This window comes from Rhinopithecus bieti, unplaced genomic scaffold (assembly GCF_001698545.2).
Source record: "Rhinopithecus bieti isolate Rb0 unplaced genomic scaffold, ASM169854v2 scaffold_2247, whole genome shotgun sequence".
NCBI lineage: Eukaryota > Metazoa > Chordata > Mammalia > Primates > Cercopithecidae > Rhinopithecus > Rhinopithecus bieti.
Genome location: NW_016803732.1, coordinates 2,006,668 through 2,023,826, shown reverse-complemented (window position 1 = coordinate 2,023,826; position 17,159 = coordinate 2,006,668). Strand labels below are relative to the sequence as shown.

Here is a 17,159-nt window from a genome sequence, read left to right as displayed (position 1 = left end):
AAGAAAAATAATACTATCAGTTATAGACGTAAACTCTAAAACACAAGAACAAGACAAGAAGTTTCGAAAGCTTTACAAATGGTTTTAAAAAAAAGTATCAAAACTCAGAACAAGGAAATTGCTGTGCATCTTCTCCTAAAGAGCTTCAGTTTGTAAAATGGCACCCCGATGAGAAAATCTTCCAATGAGGTCTTTTTTTTCCACGTTGGAAGACATACGTGTGCTTCTTTAATTTTCACACAATATAAGCAGAGCCATCTACCCACCTTCTAGGAGCTACATGCTATGAACAGCAGGCGTGTGAATAACAATTCGACGTTCCCTCTGGGTACCCACCACAGGTGGTTCATGCTTCAGTCACACCCAAATAAATTCCATTCCTTCCACACACCCTTTATTTGACCACCTTTGCTCACACTTTTGCTTCTGCCTAGGATATCCTCTCCCTTACACCCTACCTGTCTCTCCATGACTAAAGTGTCCTTCCTCCCACCCAATCTTACGTCTTCTGGTAAGTCTGGTCAAATTTATAATGACTCTTCTTCATGGAAGTCCACAGTACAGCGTTTGCACCTGTATCACATAGGTGTAATGCTTTGCTTTGCATTTTATCTATCCCCAGAACAGATTATGGGAACAACAAGAATGTCTACTTCGATTCCATATGTTCCTAGCACATAGCAGATAGTGAGTGAACAGTGAAATAACCCAAAGGCAAAATGAACCAAACCAGCTGTGGTTGCGCACAGGTTTTATTCAAGTTTGCACCTTAGAAGTACCTATATGATTCCTAGCTCACCCTCTGAAGACATCACTCTGAGCCCATTCTTAATTATAATATATTCTAGCAAAATTATCTAGCAGGTTTTTAATTTACAGCAAGTTAGAAGCACCACAATAGAAGGGCAAAGGGCTCAGGAGACAGAATACACCAGAGGTAAGGTACACTACTGTGAGACTGGACAGCAACCAAGCCTGGAACAGCAGAGTAAAACCAAAGCAGACTACTCAAAAATATAGCAGCCGGAGGTCATTTGATGGAACAAGAAATAGTCCCACTGCCAATAGTCCCATCTGCCACTGCCTCAGAGAAAATCATGCCCCATGGTACAATGGCCTCGTATTTCACAACACAGTGATCAGAGTTATCCTTAAAGACAAAATCATTTTCAGCACCTTCTACCTAAGGTGCTAAAGACGTATGTGATGTTATATGAAGACCACTTTTTAAAGAGTCAAAACTTAAACAATATGAAACTTGAAAGACTATCCCTGAATTAGCTAGAAATTTGCTGACATGGATCTCCTCTTTGTTTACGTGGCCCTGTGGTATAACAGGATGTCACTGTGAAATTTTGCCAGACAGAATCGACTAGCTGACATTAAGCTCATTAAAAAGTAGGGAAAATACACCAAACTCATGTATGTGATGGCTCACAATACAAAGTTAATTCTTACCTATGGCTTAGAGGACAAAATCAAATGGAATATCACGCATACCTCTACAGCAATCCCGACCACTGAAATAACACAATCAACATTTGTCAGCAAAAAACAAAAAGAAAGTTCACATACTGTGAAATAAGTGTAGAAACTATCTTGCAAAACAACTTGATTATAACATTTGAACCTGAGATTCCATCTGTATAAACCAGATACACATGCACACAGTTGGCACATGACCCCAACGACATACGAACATTTTCCACTTGAACAAAATGCTGACTGTGCTTAGGGACCTACATGTCCCTGAGAAGCATGAAGATGGAGAGTTGAGGTGAAAAGGAATCCAGCTTGTGGGAAGAAATGAAATATAAGAGGGTAGAAGTGGAGAGGGAAATGTATACTAACTTTGACTCTACTAGAACTTGAAAAATGAGCCCAAATGCTTGCATCCTGAGACAGAGTCAGCATGACCAATAATTCAGAGAACTAACATTCAACCAAGAAAAGGTTATTGTGTGGCATTAAAATAATTGCCAAAATAGACAGCCATTAGCCGTTGGGTTACAGAATTAAAGATATAACACTATGAACAGCTAAAGGCAGCACCTGTCAAAATGAGTCTACCAGAATATTGCAGGACAGTGCTTCTTGAATATGAAGGTACATACCAGTGTCCAGGGCAGCTTGTTAAAATGCAGATTCTGATTCAGTAGGTCTGGGGTGGTCCTGAGATTCCACATTTTTAACAAGTTCCCAAGTGAGTTCAATGCTGCTGGTACAATGACCACACTTTGAGTAGCAGGGATTTAGGATAGTTGCTGAGGAGGTAAATTTGTTCAAATTTCCTATTTGAATTTAATTCAGCAGAGCACTGTAAGGTATAATACAATGAGGTTTCTGGTTCCAAAATGGTGGCTTGGAAGCAAGCTGGCTGGCTTCATTCCCCGCACAGAAAACAAAAACCAAATTTACAGCACTTAGATTATCACCACAAATATCCCAGAATGAAAATATGAGAATGAGACAGTTCTCAGTGCCACAGAGAAGTAAAAAAGCTCCAAGCAAACGGTAAGAGAATGGGACATCCATAGCCAAGACACCCCTTTCCCCAATCTGCTGGCACCAAGCATGTGGAAAATCTCCCCCTGACCCTCAGTTTAACACTGGAAAAAAGGAAAATCAAGGTGATAAGCAGCTTCCCCATCATCTTGAGTTCCCTGGCAGGACACTCGCTCCTACCTCAACTCACAGGAAGCATGAGGAATGCCTGAAGGAAAAAATATCCCTGGGGACAGCCAGAGACAAAGTGGGGAGGCAGGACTACTATCCCCAACTCTGGAAACTTTACTTGATAAGTTGGCCAAAGGAGATACCAAATCGGAGTGTCTGTTTAACAACACCATGCTGTAGGAGGTTCATCCCACAGGTCCCCTGAGCACAAATTGCTACTTAACCTCACCACAGTGCTAGGATATCCCCTTTGGCACTATCCCCTTTTGGGATGGGCAGTGCTCCAATTCTTTATTAGAGCGGAGACAAACCTGGGCTTAAGGAACTATCTAATGCTGAAAAGGAGGCAGTGACCTAATGGGAAAAGAAAGAAATTCAACAGGTAAATTACAACGAATCTCTAAGCAAATATATCCCATAAAAAACAAAAGAAGCCAGACAGAGAAGACTGAAATAACTAATTCTCCAGTGCAAACACATAGACATACATTCATACGTGACAGCAGCAAACAGGGAACCATGACTTCCCCAAACAAATGAAGCAAGAACCAGTGACTAACTCTAACAAGATGGTGATATGTGAGCTCTCTGAACAAGAATTCAAAATAGCAGTTTTAAGGAAACTCAGTGATTTTCAAAATAACACAAAAAAGCAACTCAAGAATTTATCAGAGAAATTTCATGAAGAGACTGAAATAATAAAAAAAAAAAAAACAGAAATCTTCAAACTGAGAAATATATTTGAGGAACTGAAAAACTCATTAGAGGCTGTCAGTAGGAGAATGAATCAAGCAAAAGTAAGAATAAATGAGCTCAAAAACAGGCAATTGGAAAATACACAGAGAAGAAAAAAGAATAAAAAAGAACAAAGATTGTCAACAAGATAAAGAAAATTACCTCAAAAGACAAAGTCTAAGAATCACTGGTGTTCAAGAGGGAGTTAAATAAGAGCAAGGAGTAGAAAGCGTATTCAAAAGAATAACAGAAAACTTTCCAAAACTTGAGAAAGAAATAAACATCCAGGTACAGGAATGTCAGAGAATAACAAACAGATCTGACCCAAATAAGACTTCCCCAAGGCATGTAATAATCACATTCTCAAAGATCAAGGACAAAGAAGATCCCAAAAGCAGCAAAAGAAAAGAAGTAAATAACGTATAAAGAATCTCCAATTCATATGGCAACAGACTTATCAATGGAAACCAAACAGGCCAGAAGGGAGTGGAACAAAATTTTCAAAGTGCTAAAAGAAAAAAATTTCCATCCAAGAATACTGTATCCAGCAAAGCTGCCCTTCACCTATGAAGGAAAAATAAAGGCTTTCCCAGAGAAACAAAAGCTGAGAGAATTTACCATCACCAGACCCATCTTATAAGAAATACTAAAGGAGGTTCTTCAATTTGGAAAAAAAAAATAGAAAACATTTGAAGGTATAAAACCCACTAGTAAAGTTAAGCATATAGACATACCCAGAATACTCCAATACTGTAATTGTGGTGTGCAATCCACTCATAACTCTAGTATGAAGCCCAAAAGACAAATCTATAAAAAACAAAAACACATACAGCAACCTGCAGTATAAATATATAAGAAATAGGGCCGGGTGCGGTGGCTCAAGCCTGTAATCCCAGCACTTTGGGAGGCCGAGATGGGCGGATCACGAGGTCAGGAGATCAAGACCATCCTGGCTAACACGGTGAAACCCCGTCTCTACTGAAAAAAACACAAAAATCTAGCTGGGCGAGGTGGCGGGCGCCTGTAGTCCCAGCTATTCGGGAGGCTGAGGCGGGAGAATGGCGTAAACCCGGGAGGCGGAGCTTGCAGTGAGCTGAGATCCGGCCACTGCACTCCAGCCTCCGCGACAGAGCCAGACTCCGTCTCAAAAAAAAAAAAAAAAAGAAAGAAATAGGCAGTATAAATATATCCAAATTGAGGTAACAAAAAAATCATTATGTAGGGGAGATGGAGTTAAAACACAGAGGTTTTTTTAGTTTATTGTTTCTATTCCTTTCTGTGATCTAAGATAAGTTATCTCTTTAAAATAACTTGTTATATCTACAAGATGTTTTGCAAGCCTTGTGATGACACAATGCAAAACCTATAATAGACACACTAAAATAAAAGCAACAAATTAAAACATATTACCTGAGAAAATCACTTAACCACAAAGGAAGATGGAAAAAAGAAAAGAAGGATTGAAGGAAGGAAGGAAGGAAGGAAGGAAGGAAGGAAGGAAGGAAGGAAGGAAGGAAGGGGGGAAGCTGGTTACCAAACAATGAGAAAACAAGCAGAAAAATGGCAGTAGTAAGTCCTTACTTATCAATGATAACACTCCATGTAAATGAACTTAATGCTCTAATTAAAAGATATATATAGCTGAATGGATAAAGAAACAAGACTCAGCTATATGCTACCTACAAGAAGCCAGTATCACCTATACAGACACACATAGAATGAAAGAGATGGAAAAAGATATTCCATGCAAGTGAAAACCAAAAGATAGTAGGATTACCTATTCTTATACTAGACAAAACAGACTACAAGTCAAAGACAAAGAAGATCATTATATAATGATAAAGGCAATTATAAATATCTATGCACTCAACAGCAGAGCACCCAAAAATATAAAGCAGACATTAATATATCTAAAGCAAGAGATAGACCACAATACAATAGTAGAAGGGGACCTCAGCTTCCCGCTGTCAGTAATGAACAGATCATCTAGACAGAAAATCAGCAAAGGAACACCGGAATTAAATTGTATACTAGACAAAACAAGACTAACTCACATTTACAGAATATTTCACCCAGCTGCTGCAGAATACATTTTCTTTTCATTGGTATACAGAACATTCTTTAGAAAAGACTGTATCTTAGGCCATAAATCAAGTCCCAGCACATTCAAAAAAGTAGAAATCATACCAACTATTTTTTCCCGACCACAATGAAATAAACTAGAAATCAATAATAATAGGAACCCTGGAAACTTCATAAACACATGGAAATTAAATAACATGTTCCTCAACAACTGAGGTCAATGAAGAAATTAAGAAGGAGAATTTTAAATTTCTTGAAACAAATGGAAGTGGAAATATAACATATCAAAATCTATGGGATACAGCAAAAGCAATGGTAAGAGGGAATTTTATAGCAATAAACACCTACATCAAAAAAGTAGAAAGACTTAAGAGCACCTTAAGAGATTAGAAAAACAAGAACAAACCAAACCCAAAATTAGTAGAAGAAAAGAAATAGTAAACGTAAGAGCAGAAATAAATAAAATTGAGATTAAAAAAAGTACAAAAGATCAATGAAACAAAACTCGAATTTTGAAAAGATAAGCAAAATTGACAAATCCTTAGCTGGACTAAGAAGAAAAGAGAACACTCAAATAAAACCAGAAATGAAAAAGGCAACATAAAAACTGAGACCACAGAAATACAAAACATTCATTAGAGACTATTATGAACAATTATGCTCCAACAAATTGGAAACCAAGAAGAAATGGATAAATTCTCTGGTACATAAAACCTACCAAGACTGAACCACAAAGAGACAGAAAACTTCAACCAATCAATAACAAGTAACTAAATCAAAGCCATAAGAAGAAGTCTGCCATTAAAGAAAAGTCCACGACCAGATGGTTTCACTGCTGATTTCTATGAAACATTTAAAGAAGGACTAATATCTAGCCAGGCAAGGTGGTGTGTGCCTGAAGTCTCAGTTACTCAGGAGGTTGCTGAGGTGGGAGGATCTAAGCCCCCAGAAGTTAAGGCTGCAGTGAGCCAAGATTGCAGCATTGTACTCCAGCCTGGGTAACGAGAGTGAAACCCTGACTCAAAAAATTCGTAAACAAATAAATTCTCCTAAAGCCTTGAAAAAAAATTGAAGACCATGGAATACTTCCAAACTCATTCTATGAGGCCAGCACTACCCTGATACTAAAACCAGGCAAGAAAACTATAGGCCAATATCACTGATGAACATATATGAAAAAATTCTTTTTTTTTTTTTTGTGACAGAGTCTAGCCCTGTTGCCCAGGCTGGAGGGCAGTGGTGTGATCTTGGCTCACCACAATCTGCGCCTCCTGGGTTCAAGCTCGTCTTCTGCCTCAGCCTCCAGAGTAACTGGGATTACAGGCATGTGCCACCACGCCTGGCTATCTTTTTGTATTTTCAGTAGAGATGGGGTTTTACCATGTTGGCCAGGCTGGTCTTGAACTCCTGACCTCAAGTGATTCACCCACCTTGGCCTCCCAAAGTGCTGGGATTACAGGCATGAGCCACCACGCNTTTTGTGACAGAGTCTAGCCCTGTTGCCCAGGCTGGAGGGCAGTGGTGTGATCTTGGCTCACCACAATCTGCGCCTCCTGGGTTCAAGCTCGTCTTCTGCCTCAGCCTCCAGAGTAACTGGGATTACAGGCATGTGCCACCACGCCTGGCTATCTTTTGTATTTTCAGTAGAGATGGGGTTTTACCATGTTGGCCAGGCTGGTCTTGAACTCCTGACCTCAAGTGATTCACCCACCTTGGCCTCCCAAAGTGCTGGGATTACAGGCATGAGCCACCACGCCCAGCCAGTAGATGCAAAAATTCTTAACCAAATACTAGCAAAATGAATTCACCAACATATTAAAAAAATCATTTGCCATGATCAAGTGAATTTCCTCTCAGGGATGCAAGGATGGTTTGACATATACAAATCTATAAATGTGATATATGACTTTAACAGAACCAAGAACAAAAACCATGTGATCATTTTAGTAGATGTTGAAAAAAGTATATGATAAAATCCAACATCTCTTTAAGATAAAAATCCTCAACAAACTAGATACAGAAGGAACATACTTCAAAATAATAATGGCCATACATGACAAACCCCCAACCAACATCATACTGAATCGGGAAAAACTGAAAGCCTTTCCTGTAAGATCTGGAACATGATAAGGATGCCTACTTTCACCGCTGTTACTAAACATGGTATTGGAAGTCCTGGCCAGAGAAAGTAGGCAAGAGAAAGAAAAAAAAGGGCATCCAAACTGGAAAGGAAAAAGTCAGATTAGCCTTGTTCACAGAGGACATGATTGCAAGTTGCAGGATACAAAATCAACATAAAAAAATCAGTAGCATTTCTATATGCCAATAGCAAACAATCTGAAAAAGAAATCAGGAAAACAATCTCATTTACAATAACTACAAAGAACATAAAATACCTAGGAATCAATTTCCCCAGAGAAGTGAAAGATTTATATAAGAAAAACTATTAATACACTGATGAAATAAATTGAAGAGGACACCAAAGAATGGAAAGATATTCCATGCTCATGGATTAGAATTAATATTATTCAAGTGACAACACCACCCAAAGCAAATTACAGATTCAATATAATCCCTATCAAAATATCAATGATATTCTTCACAGAAACAGAAAAAAAAATCCTAAACTTTATATGGAACCACAAATCTTGAATAGCCAAAGCAATCCTGAGCAAAAAACAACGCTGACTTCACTACCTGATTTCAAAACATACTACAAAAGTATAGTAACCAAATCAGCACAGTACTGGCATAAAAATAGTCATATAGACCAATGCAACAGAATAGAGAAGCCATTGGGAGGCCAAGGTGGGAGAATCACTCAAAACCTGGAGTTTGAGACCAGTAACATAGTGAGACCCCATCTCTTAAAAAAAGAGAACTAGAGAGAACCCAGATATAAAGTCATGCATTTATAGTCAACTCATTTTTTTCAGTTTTCTTTTATTGTGATAAAATATCCGTAACATAAAATTTGCCATGTTAAGCATTTTAAGTGTATAATTCAGTTACATTAAGTATGTCTACAATTTTGTGCAACCATCAACACTATCTGTTTGTAGGACATCTTTGATTAGATACATTTTTTACAATCTTTGTTATTTTAAGAAAAGTGGCAATTCTCTAGTAGTCATTTATTCCCACTTGTGGAATTAATTTTGTATGAATTTTAAAGATGAACTAATCCAATAAAGTTAGGATAATCTGGAAAAGCTCTATATGTAATCAAGCTAAATCTATTTGTTTCTAATTTTGATTACAAATTAAGCTCTTTTAATCGAACTCTACTTGATCAACTTACTGGACTGATTAGTAAAGATTCTACTTCTGTAGAACATTCTGATTAATGTTCACATATTATGTATGCTGCCTCTGGCAGAGTATTCTAGAATGAAGCCCACACTTTTGTTTCCATCAGTTAAGTTTTAGCTTTACAAAGCATCAGGTGTGTTTATTCCCAAACCATTTATGCTAAGTGTATCTTTTATTATAATTATGAGAGGTAATTAAATATTACATACACCAGTGAATTTATGAATACAAAAAAGTTTTTGTCTTTATGAAGTTAATTTGAATGTTCTGAAAGAATTCAATAAAACGTTGCTAAAAATATCTGTTGTCAAATTCAGCCTGGAGCTAGGTGCCATGGCATGCCCCTAATCCCAGCTACTTGGGAGGCTGAGGTGGGAGAATTGCTTGAGCCTAGGAATTCGAGACCATTCTGGGCAACATAGTGAGACCCCCTCATGAAACTTTGAGGCTTCGGGATCATTCACATTGATAGCAATTAATTTCCAATCTGTTTCACCTTCATCAATAAGAGCCAAGATTCCGAGGATCTTCACATGAAAAACTTCTCCACAAGAAAGAATCTTTGAGCCTGTTACACAAACATCAATAGGATCATTATCTCCAAAGCAGTTCGTGCTCTTATCTTTTTCATGGGGATCTTCCCAAGTCTGAGGGAGGGTACCATAATTCCATATATAAGCCTTGTAAGGGAAGATATTCGCCACATAGCGTAGTTTTCCATCCTTTACACATTGTTTAATGGGATTCAGTGGCTCTTTGGTGGCAATCTCCATTTTAGCATTTGTCCACCGAGGTATTTCTACAATCATATTAAACAGAGTCTCGTATTCATCATTTCGTGCTTTCTTCGTAGGAATGCCATTTTCCTCTTTAGAGTTCACCTTCAGAGGAATATCATGAAAGGGGGAAATGTAGTGACCAGTTACATTCTTGAAGAAGAGGTGATAATTCTGTGAGCAGGGCTGGCCGCGCTCCTCGGTGTGGTACAGGGCCATAACACGGCGCAGCCCGATCCCAGCACTGGTCTATAGTCAACTCATTTTAACAAAGGTGCGAAGAACATACAGTGGGGAAAGGGCAGTTTCTTCAACAAATGATGCTGGGAAAACTGGTAATTATATATCAAAGAATGAATCTAGACCCCTATCTCTCATCATACAAAAATCAAATCAAAATAGATTAAAGGCTCAAATCTAAGACCTGAAACTGGAAATTACTAAAATAAAACATGGGGTAAATACTCCAGGATATTGGTCTAGACAAAGATTTTTTTGTATAAGACCTCAAAAGCATAGGCAACCAAAGCAAGAATAGACAAATAAGGTTACATCAAGCTAAAAACCTTCTGCAGAATGAAGAAAACAATCAACAAAGAGACAACCCACAGAATGGGAGAAAATACTTATAAGCTATCCATCTGACAAGGGATAAATAAGGAGAATATAACCAGAATATAATACGGAGCTCAAACTAAATAAATAAATAAATAAAATAATATGGTTTAAAAATGCATAAAAGATCTGAATAGACATTTCTCAAAAGAGACACACAAATGGCCAACAGGAAAATGCTCAACATCACTAATCATCAGAATAATGCAAATCATAACTATAATGAGATATCATCTCACTACAGTGTAAATGACTATTATAAAAAAGACAGGAAAGATTGAATGCTGGCAAGGATATGTGAAAAGCGGAACCCTTGTACACTGATGGTGGGAAAGTAAATGAGTACAGCCAGTATAGGAAACAGCACAGAGGTTCCTCAAAAAACTAAAAATAGGGCTGGGAGCAGTGGCTCATGCCTGTAATTCAAACACTTTGGGAGGCCGAGGCGGGCGGATCACGAGGTCAGGAGATCAAGACCATCCTGGCTAACATGGTAAAACCCCATCTCTACTAAAAAAAAAAAAAAATACAAAAAATTAGCCGGGTGTGGTGGCGGGCGCCTGTAGTCCCACCTACTCGGGAGGCTGAGGCAGGAGAATGGCGTGGAACCCGAGAGGCAGAGCTTGCAGTTAGCCGAGATCATGCCACTGCACTCCAGCCTGGGAGACAGAGCAAGACTCCATCTCAAACAAACAAACAAACTAAACTAAAAACTAAAAGTAGGACTGCCATATAATCCAGTAATTTCACTGCTGGCTATAGATCCAAAAGAAAGAAAATCAATATATCAAAGAGATATCTGCACTGTCATATTTATTGCAGCACTATTCAGAATATTTACAATAGCCAAAATACAGAATCAACCTAAGTGGCCATCAGTAGATGAATGGATGAAGAAAATCTGGCATATATACACAATGGAGTACTATTCAGCCACAAAAAATGAATGAGATCCTGTCATTTGCAGCAACGTAAATGGAACCAGAGGTCATTATGTTAAGTGAAATAAGCCAGGCATAAAAAGACAAATATCACATGTTCTCACTCACATGTGAGAGCTAGAAAAGTGGATATCATGAAGACAGAGGGCACACTGGGGGTGACCAGAGGCCAGGAGGGGTAGCACGGAGGAAGAGATGAAGAGAGGTTGATTAATGGGTACAAACACACAGTCAGGTAGAGAAAATAAGAGCTGGTATTTGAAAGATCAGCAGGGTGACTACAGTTTACAATAATCTGTTGTACACTTCAGTATATCTAGAAGAGAATAATTCAAATGTTCCTAGCATAGAAATAAATATTTAAGGCACTGGATATCCCAATCAACTTGATTTGATCTTTACACATTATATGAATGTATCAAATTATCACATGTACTTTTAAAATATGTGTCAATACAACTATTATGTAGCAATTTTTTAAAAATGTAATAAGATGGGAGATGTCTTACCATTCACTCTGCCAGGGGAAAAACATCTCCAGGAGTAAATGGGTGAATGACAGAACTTCCCAACAGGATAGTTTATTCACCCAAGTAAATAAGCCACCCCTCCCCTAAAGACATTCCCACTCGTGGGATGAAATGCATGTGTCAGCATCGCTGCCCTCCTGGCTAGTCACAGCAAGGAGGGGCTCTAGCTGCATGGAAACCCAAGACCTCAGAGCTTGGATGCTGGAGATAAGTGGCCAGGAGCAAACAGGAACATCTCTCTATTATTCACTCCGACTCCCTCTAAACATGAGACCAGTGTTTCCTGAAACTGGGTGACATGAAGATGGCAGGGCTTTATGAAAAATTCATCCATCCATCCATCCATCCATCCATCCATTCATCATGTGCAATAGATACTTCCTCAGTCCTAATTATGCACTAGGGCAGTGTGCCAGGCCCTGGAGATACTGAAGGGAACCAGGTGGTCAAAAACGCACACCCTCAAGGAAATTGCACTCTAGAAGAGAAAAGAGATTTTTTTAAAAAGATAAATAGAACACAAACCAGCACAGATGGTGATGAATACTGCAGAAGAAAACACATCAGGGAAGGAGGATACAGAAGGGTACAATGGCTGGGGCTGGGAGCAAGGGATTATTTTCAAAAGAGTGGCGAGGGGAAGTTTCACTGAAAAGGTGACCTGTGAACTAGGCCCTAAAGGAGGTGAAGGAGCAGGAGCAAGTATCATGGACACACAGGGGAAGAGCTCTGCAGAGGGAGGGGACAGCAAGTACAGAAACGCCAAGGTGGGAGAGGTCCCATTGCTCCCCTTGTAGGAGGGACAGTAAAGAGCCCAATTTGGGCAAATGGAGGTGGAGAAGTATGGAGAGAACTGCAATGGATGTGACAAAGGGCCAACACATTGGCCTTGTCACTCTTGTTGACACATTGGCCTTTTTCCTTTCTGGAGATGGAAAGATCTAGAGGCTTCCCAGGAGAGGACAAAACCTGATAATAATATCCATCCGCAAACCCTCTTCTGAGGAGGCCGACTGACTCACGGGGTGGATCTTGTTACACGTATGTCGGACATGCTCCTCTCCATAACTCATAATTAGGCACATATGGGAAACATTCCATTAGAAAATAGGGTCTGGCAAAATATGGGTCTGGGTCTACCTGAACCTCACAAATCACAAGGCACCATAGGAGTCTGACCTCCAGAATGTGGCAGAAAGCAAGAATCCACAGACAATGCCAGAGTCTGATTTTCCAGCTCCGAGAAAAATTGAAGTTGACAGCTGTTCTCCAGAGACCGATCCAAAAGAGGCAAAGTTCAGTAGCTGCTCAAAGTGTAACTTCCCTTTCAAGCAAGCCTCCAGAAACACAGAAAGTAAGCGAAAGCTTAACACTCATCACCAAAATTGAAACAGTAAATCCAAGTTCAGGTGTAAAGACAGCCAAAAACAATTGCCTTATTCTCTTCATTCCATGGAAAAACACATTTCTTACATCTTCCCAATATACAGTAAGCCTTCAGTATTTACTGAAAGAATAAAGGAGCCTTTAAGCCTCCCCACCAGAAGCTGACTTTGCGAACGGGGCCAGCATTCCATGACCATGTTCTGGAAGCCTTCCATCCTAGCAGGCTCCCGATACGATATCACTCACCTTCCTCCTCCCAAATAGTCACTCAGCAAGGAGTTCTAGATGACTGGAAGTTGAGGACAAGATGATAACACTAAACATTAAGCCGTTCAATTCACTGATTCCTTAGCAGTGCATTCAGCCAATCAAGAGAAAGAATGAGAGCAACACGCAATGCAAAGACCCTCCCCTCAGTGGCCCGCCCTGACATGCAAAAGGGCCTTCCTCAGTGGCCCGCTGACATGCAAAGACCCTCCTCAGTGGCCCGCTCACATGCAAAGACCCTCCTCAGTGGCCCGCTGACATGCAAAGGCCCTCCTCAGTGGCCCGCTGACGCTTTTCTTGATGGACATCACCGCATACCTGGGAGCCACCCCGGAGGACATTCCAATGGATGGCAAAGCCCACGGCCTTCCACGTCTGGCATCAATTCCTTAGGCTTTGCCAACCATCCCTCCCAAACTGTATTCGGGAAATAACCTTGAATACAAGAATTCCCACTGATAAACAGAGCCTGTCAACGGTAACATATGAGCACCTTACAGGAAATTTTCACTTCATTTTACTAATGCTGAACTAGTGAAATCTTACCAGTCACAAACAAAAGGTCAATCAGTTCATTTTAAAACACTGCCATTTCTATTTTCAACATGTTCCTAATTCTTAGTCTACGGCAGGAAAAATGGGTGTCAGACACTGCTTTATCTTATAGCCTGTTCCCAGAATGCAGTAATTGGACCAGGAGAGGTATTAGTGCTATAACTCTATATAATCCTTTATTGTGGCTCACATAGGCTCTTTCAGACTATATGTGACAAAACACATCCAACAAGTGAAATGGAAGTTGACCACTGACCAATCAACTTATAATACACCTTTGAAGGTAAGTTCATAAATTAGAGTCTACCTACAATTCCTATTAAACAGTGTGACTGCCCTGCTCCTATCAGATTTCCAAATCTGTTCTATTACTTAGTGCATTATTCAATAAATAACTATCGACATGAAACACTTTATCTCGACACCTGCATGGAAACACGAGCTGAGAAGAAGATAACATTTTGACCACTGAGCATGCTGCCAGGCAGATCTTCTAGTGAGAACAACTCTTAGATAACCAATTCCAAATGCAAGATGTCGGATATTTATGGCTAATATCATGAAATGTGACATTATTGAAAAGCAAGTTTTACCCAAGTGATTTTTTTTAACTTTAAAAATATAGAACACTTCATGAATTTGTGTGTCATCCTTGTGCAGGGACCATCCTAGTCTTCTCTGTATCATTCCAATTGTAGTCTACGTGCTGCCAAAGTCAGCATGCCCAGGTGCTTTATAAAAAAAAAAAAAATGTGGCCAGGCACAGTGACTCATGCCTGTAATCCCAGCACTTTGGGAGAGCGAGGTGGGTGTATTGCTTGAGGTCAGGAGTTCGAGGCCAGCCTGACCAACATGGTGAAACCCTGTCTCTATTAAAAATAAATAAATTAGCCGAGCGTGGTGGCGGGCACCTGTAATCCCAGCTACCTGGAAGGCTGAGGCAGGAGAATCGCTTGAACCCAGAAGGCGGAGGTTGCAGTGAGCCAAGATTGCTCTGCTGCACTGCAGCCTAGGTGAGAGAGTGAGACTCTATCTCAAAAAAACAAAACAAACAAAAAAAAAAAAAACAGAAAGAAAAAATGTGAACTTTATGGTATAAAAACAAAAAAAATGAGTTGTGAGATTTATTTAATTTTGCACTGCAAGGGAAGGATCATTCTAAATGAGATTCTTCTCCATTTTCAATTAAAAGAAACAACAACTATTGTTATAAAAAATACCTCAACAAGTACAGGAATCCTCACAATTCAGGCTCCATGCAGCCACTGCCCCAGAAGAAACAACAGATCAGTATGTCAAACTCTAACACTAAAACATATTGCATTTAATGATACCACATTTGGCCTCTCATTCAGAATTCAGCATATTCTTTCCAAACAGAGGAAAATAAACCCTACTACAAGGAAAGGGTTAAGGCTGTCCCAAGTGTTGGCATGCTACAAACCAAGTAAGGTGGAGCAGCCACTCTGAGATCGAGTTATCCAAATGCAAGGGCCTAAACCCATCCTGTTCAGGTCCCAAACGCCTCTGCCCTCAGTCAAGGGGGCACTGGTTCTCAGGGAGGACACACCTTGTCAGAAAGGACAATTCCCAAGGAGACAGGGTTCAGGAACTAAAACATCAAACATGATCTGGATGGAAATCTACACTGAAGTGGTGAAGCTGGGAGAACATCCGGAGCTGAGATGGCTGGTACACAGAGATCTCCAGTATGGAAAGCACAAATGTTTCATTTAGGTCTGGGTAGAAAGCTATATCTATCAGGCCTTCATGTTGTAGAGTTAAAAATCTGGGGCGAGCTATATTATTCTATCTTTCTGGATTTCTCACATAATTGTCAAACTTTATTCTAACTGACATTTTTATGATTATCATGCATATATTGCAAAGTGCACAAAACCAAAGTGTACAGCTCACATTTTCATAAAGTGGACCCATTCATGAAGGTGTCTAACTGAAATCTAACGTAGAGACATGAGTTCAGTCAGTCTGTATGTGCACGATTCTAACAGCAGTAAAGACCCGATCTAAAGGCTGTCTAGCTTCAGACTGACAATTGTAAAATGGAAACACATTCACCACTTCTGCCTACAAGGACACCCCTACCACACTAGAAAGGAATGTAAAAATATGCAGTCAGTTTAAAACACACACACACACAACTAGGAATGGAATCATTAGCTAAGATGTGGGGTTGTCTTTTTTCTAAAATAGACTTCTTTCTGCTTTTGCCAGAGAAGTTGAACGTGCCTCCAAGACGCCTTCTGAGTCTGAGCTGCAGTGAGAGAGAAGCCCGCCCACAAGAGGGGCTGCCGCCTAAGGAAGGGCCCTGGCCTGCGAGGCAGGAAGAACGGGCTCTACCTTCACAAATGGTTTCTCAGAAGATACGTCAATCCATTTTTAAAATAATAATTCAGTTTAATAAGAGTGTCATTATGTCAGAGAAACAGAGCCACTAGGAGACATATAGAGATTTATGATAAGGGATTGGCTCACACAACTATGGAGTCTGGCAAACCCCAACACCAGCAGCAGGAATGGGCAAGAGAGCCAATGGTATGGTTCCAGTCCAAAGGCCGGCGGGTTGGAAACTCAGGAAGAACCATTGTTTCAGTAGCTCTGAGGGCGGGAAAAGCTAATGTGCCAGTTTGAAGGGTGTCGGGCAGGAGGAGCTCCCTCTTACTTGGCAGAGGGTTGTTCTGGTCAGGACTTCAACTGTTTGATGGGGCCACCCGCACTAGGGAGGCCACCTGCTTTCCTCACTCTACTGATGCAGATGCTAACCTCATCCAGAAATGCCCTCGCAGACACTCAGAATAATGTTCAACCGGATGCCTGGGCACCCCATAGCCCTGTCGAGTTGACACAGAAACTTAACTATCACAATCACATATTAGGTAGGGCAGAGATTTGAGTGTCTTGATAGCTTGGCTGGGTATAGAAATCTAAAGTGTCACTTTAGTGGTCTGTGTTGCTATTAAGAGACTCAATTTCGGCCGGGCGCGGTGGCTCAAGCCTGTAATCCCAGCACTTTGGGAGGCCGAGACGGGCGGATCACAAGGTCAGGAGATCGAGACCATCCTGGCTAACCCGGTGAAACCCCGTCTCTACTAAAAAATATAAAAAACTAGCCGGGCGAGGTGGCGGGCGCTTGTAGTCCCAGCTACTCGGGAGGCTGAGGCGGGAGAATGGCGTAAACCCGGGAGGCGGAGCTTGCAGTGAGCTGAGATCTGGCCACTGCACTCCAGCCTGGGCGACAGAGCGAGACTCCGTCGCAAAAAAAA

At 40.4% G+C, this 17,159-nt stretch overlaps 2 protein-coding genes across 2 annotated transcripts in view; both read right to left on the bottom strand.

Moving 5' to 3' along the window:
* Positions 1-17,159, bottom strand: part of LOC108515307 (phospholipid-transporting ATPase IB) — a 128,159-nt gene that overhangs the window by 66,597 nt on the left and 44,403 nt on the right. The gene's annotated exons all lie outside the window — the stretch shown is intronic.
* LOC108515272 (inorganic pyrophosphatase 2, mitochondrial-like) lies at positions 21-9,825 on the bottom strand. Its single transcript, XM_017851998.1, has 2 exons — positions 9,234-9,825; positions 21-35 (listed from the first exon to the last, which is right to left on the bottom strand). Exons 1-2 carry the CDS (start codon positions 9,798-9,800, stop codon positions 21-23), a joined length of 582 nt encoding a protein of 193 aa, XP_017707487.1. The 5' UTR covers positions 9,801-9,825.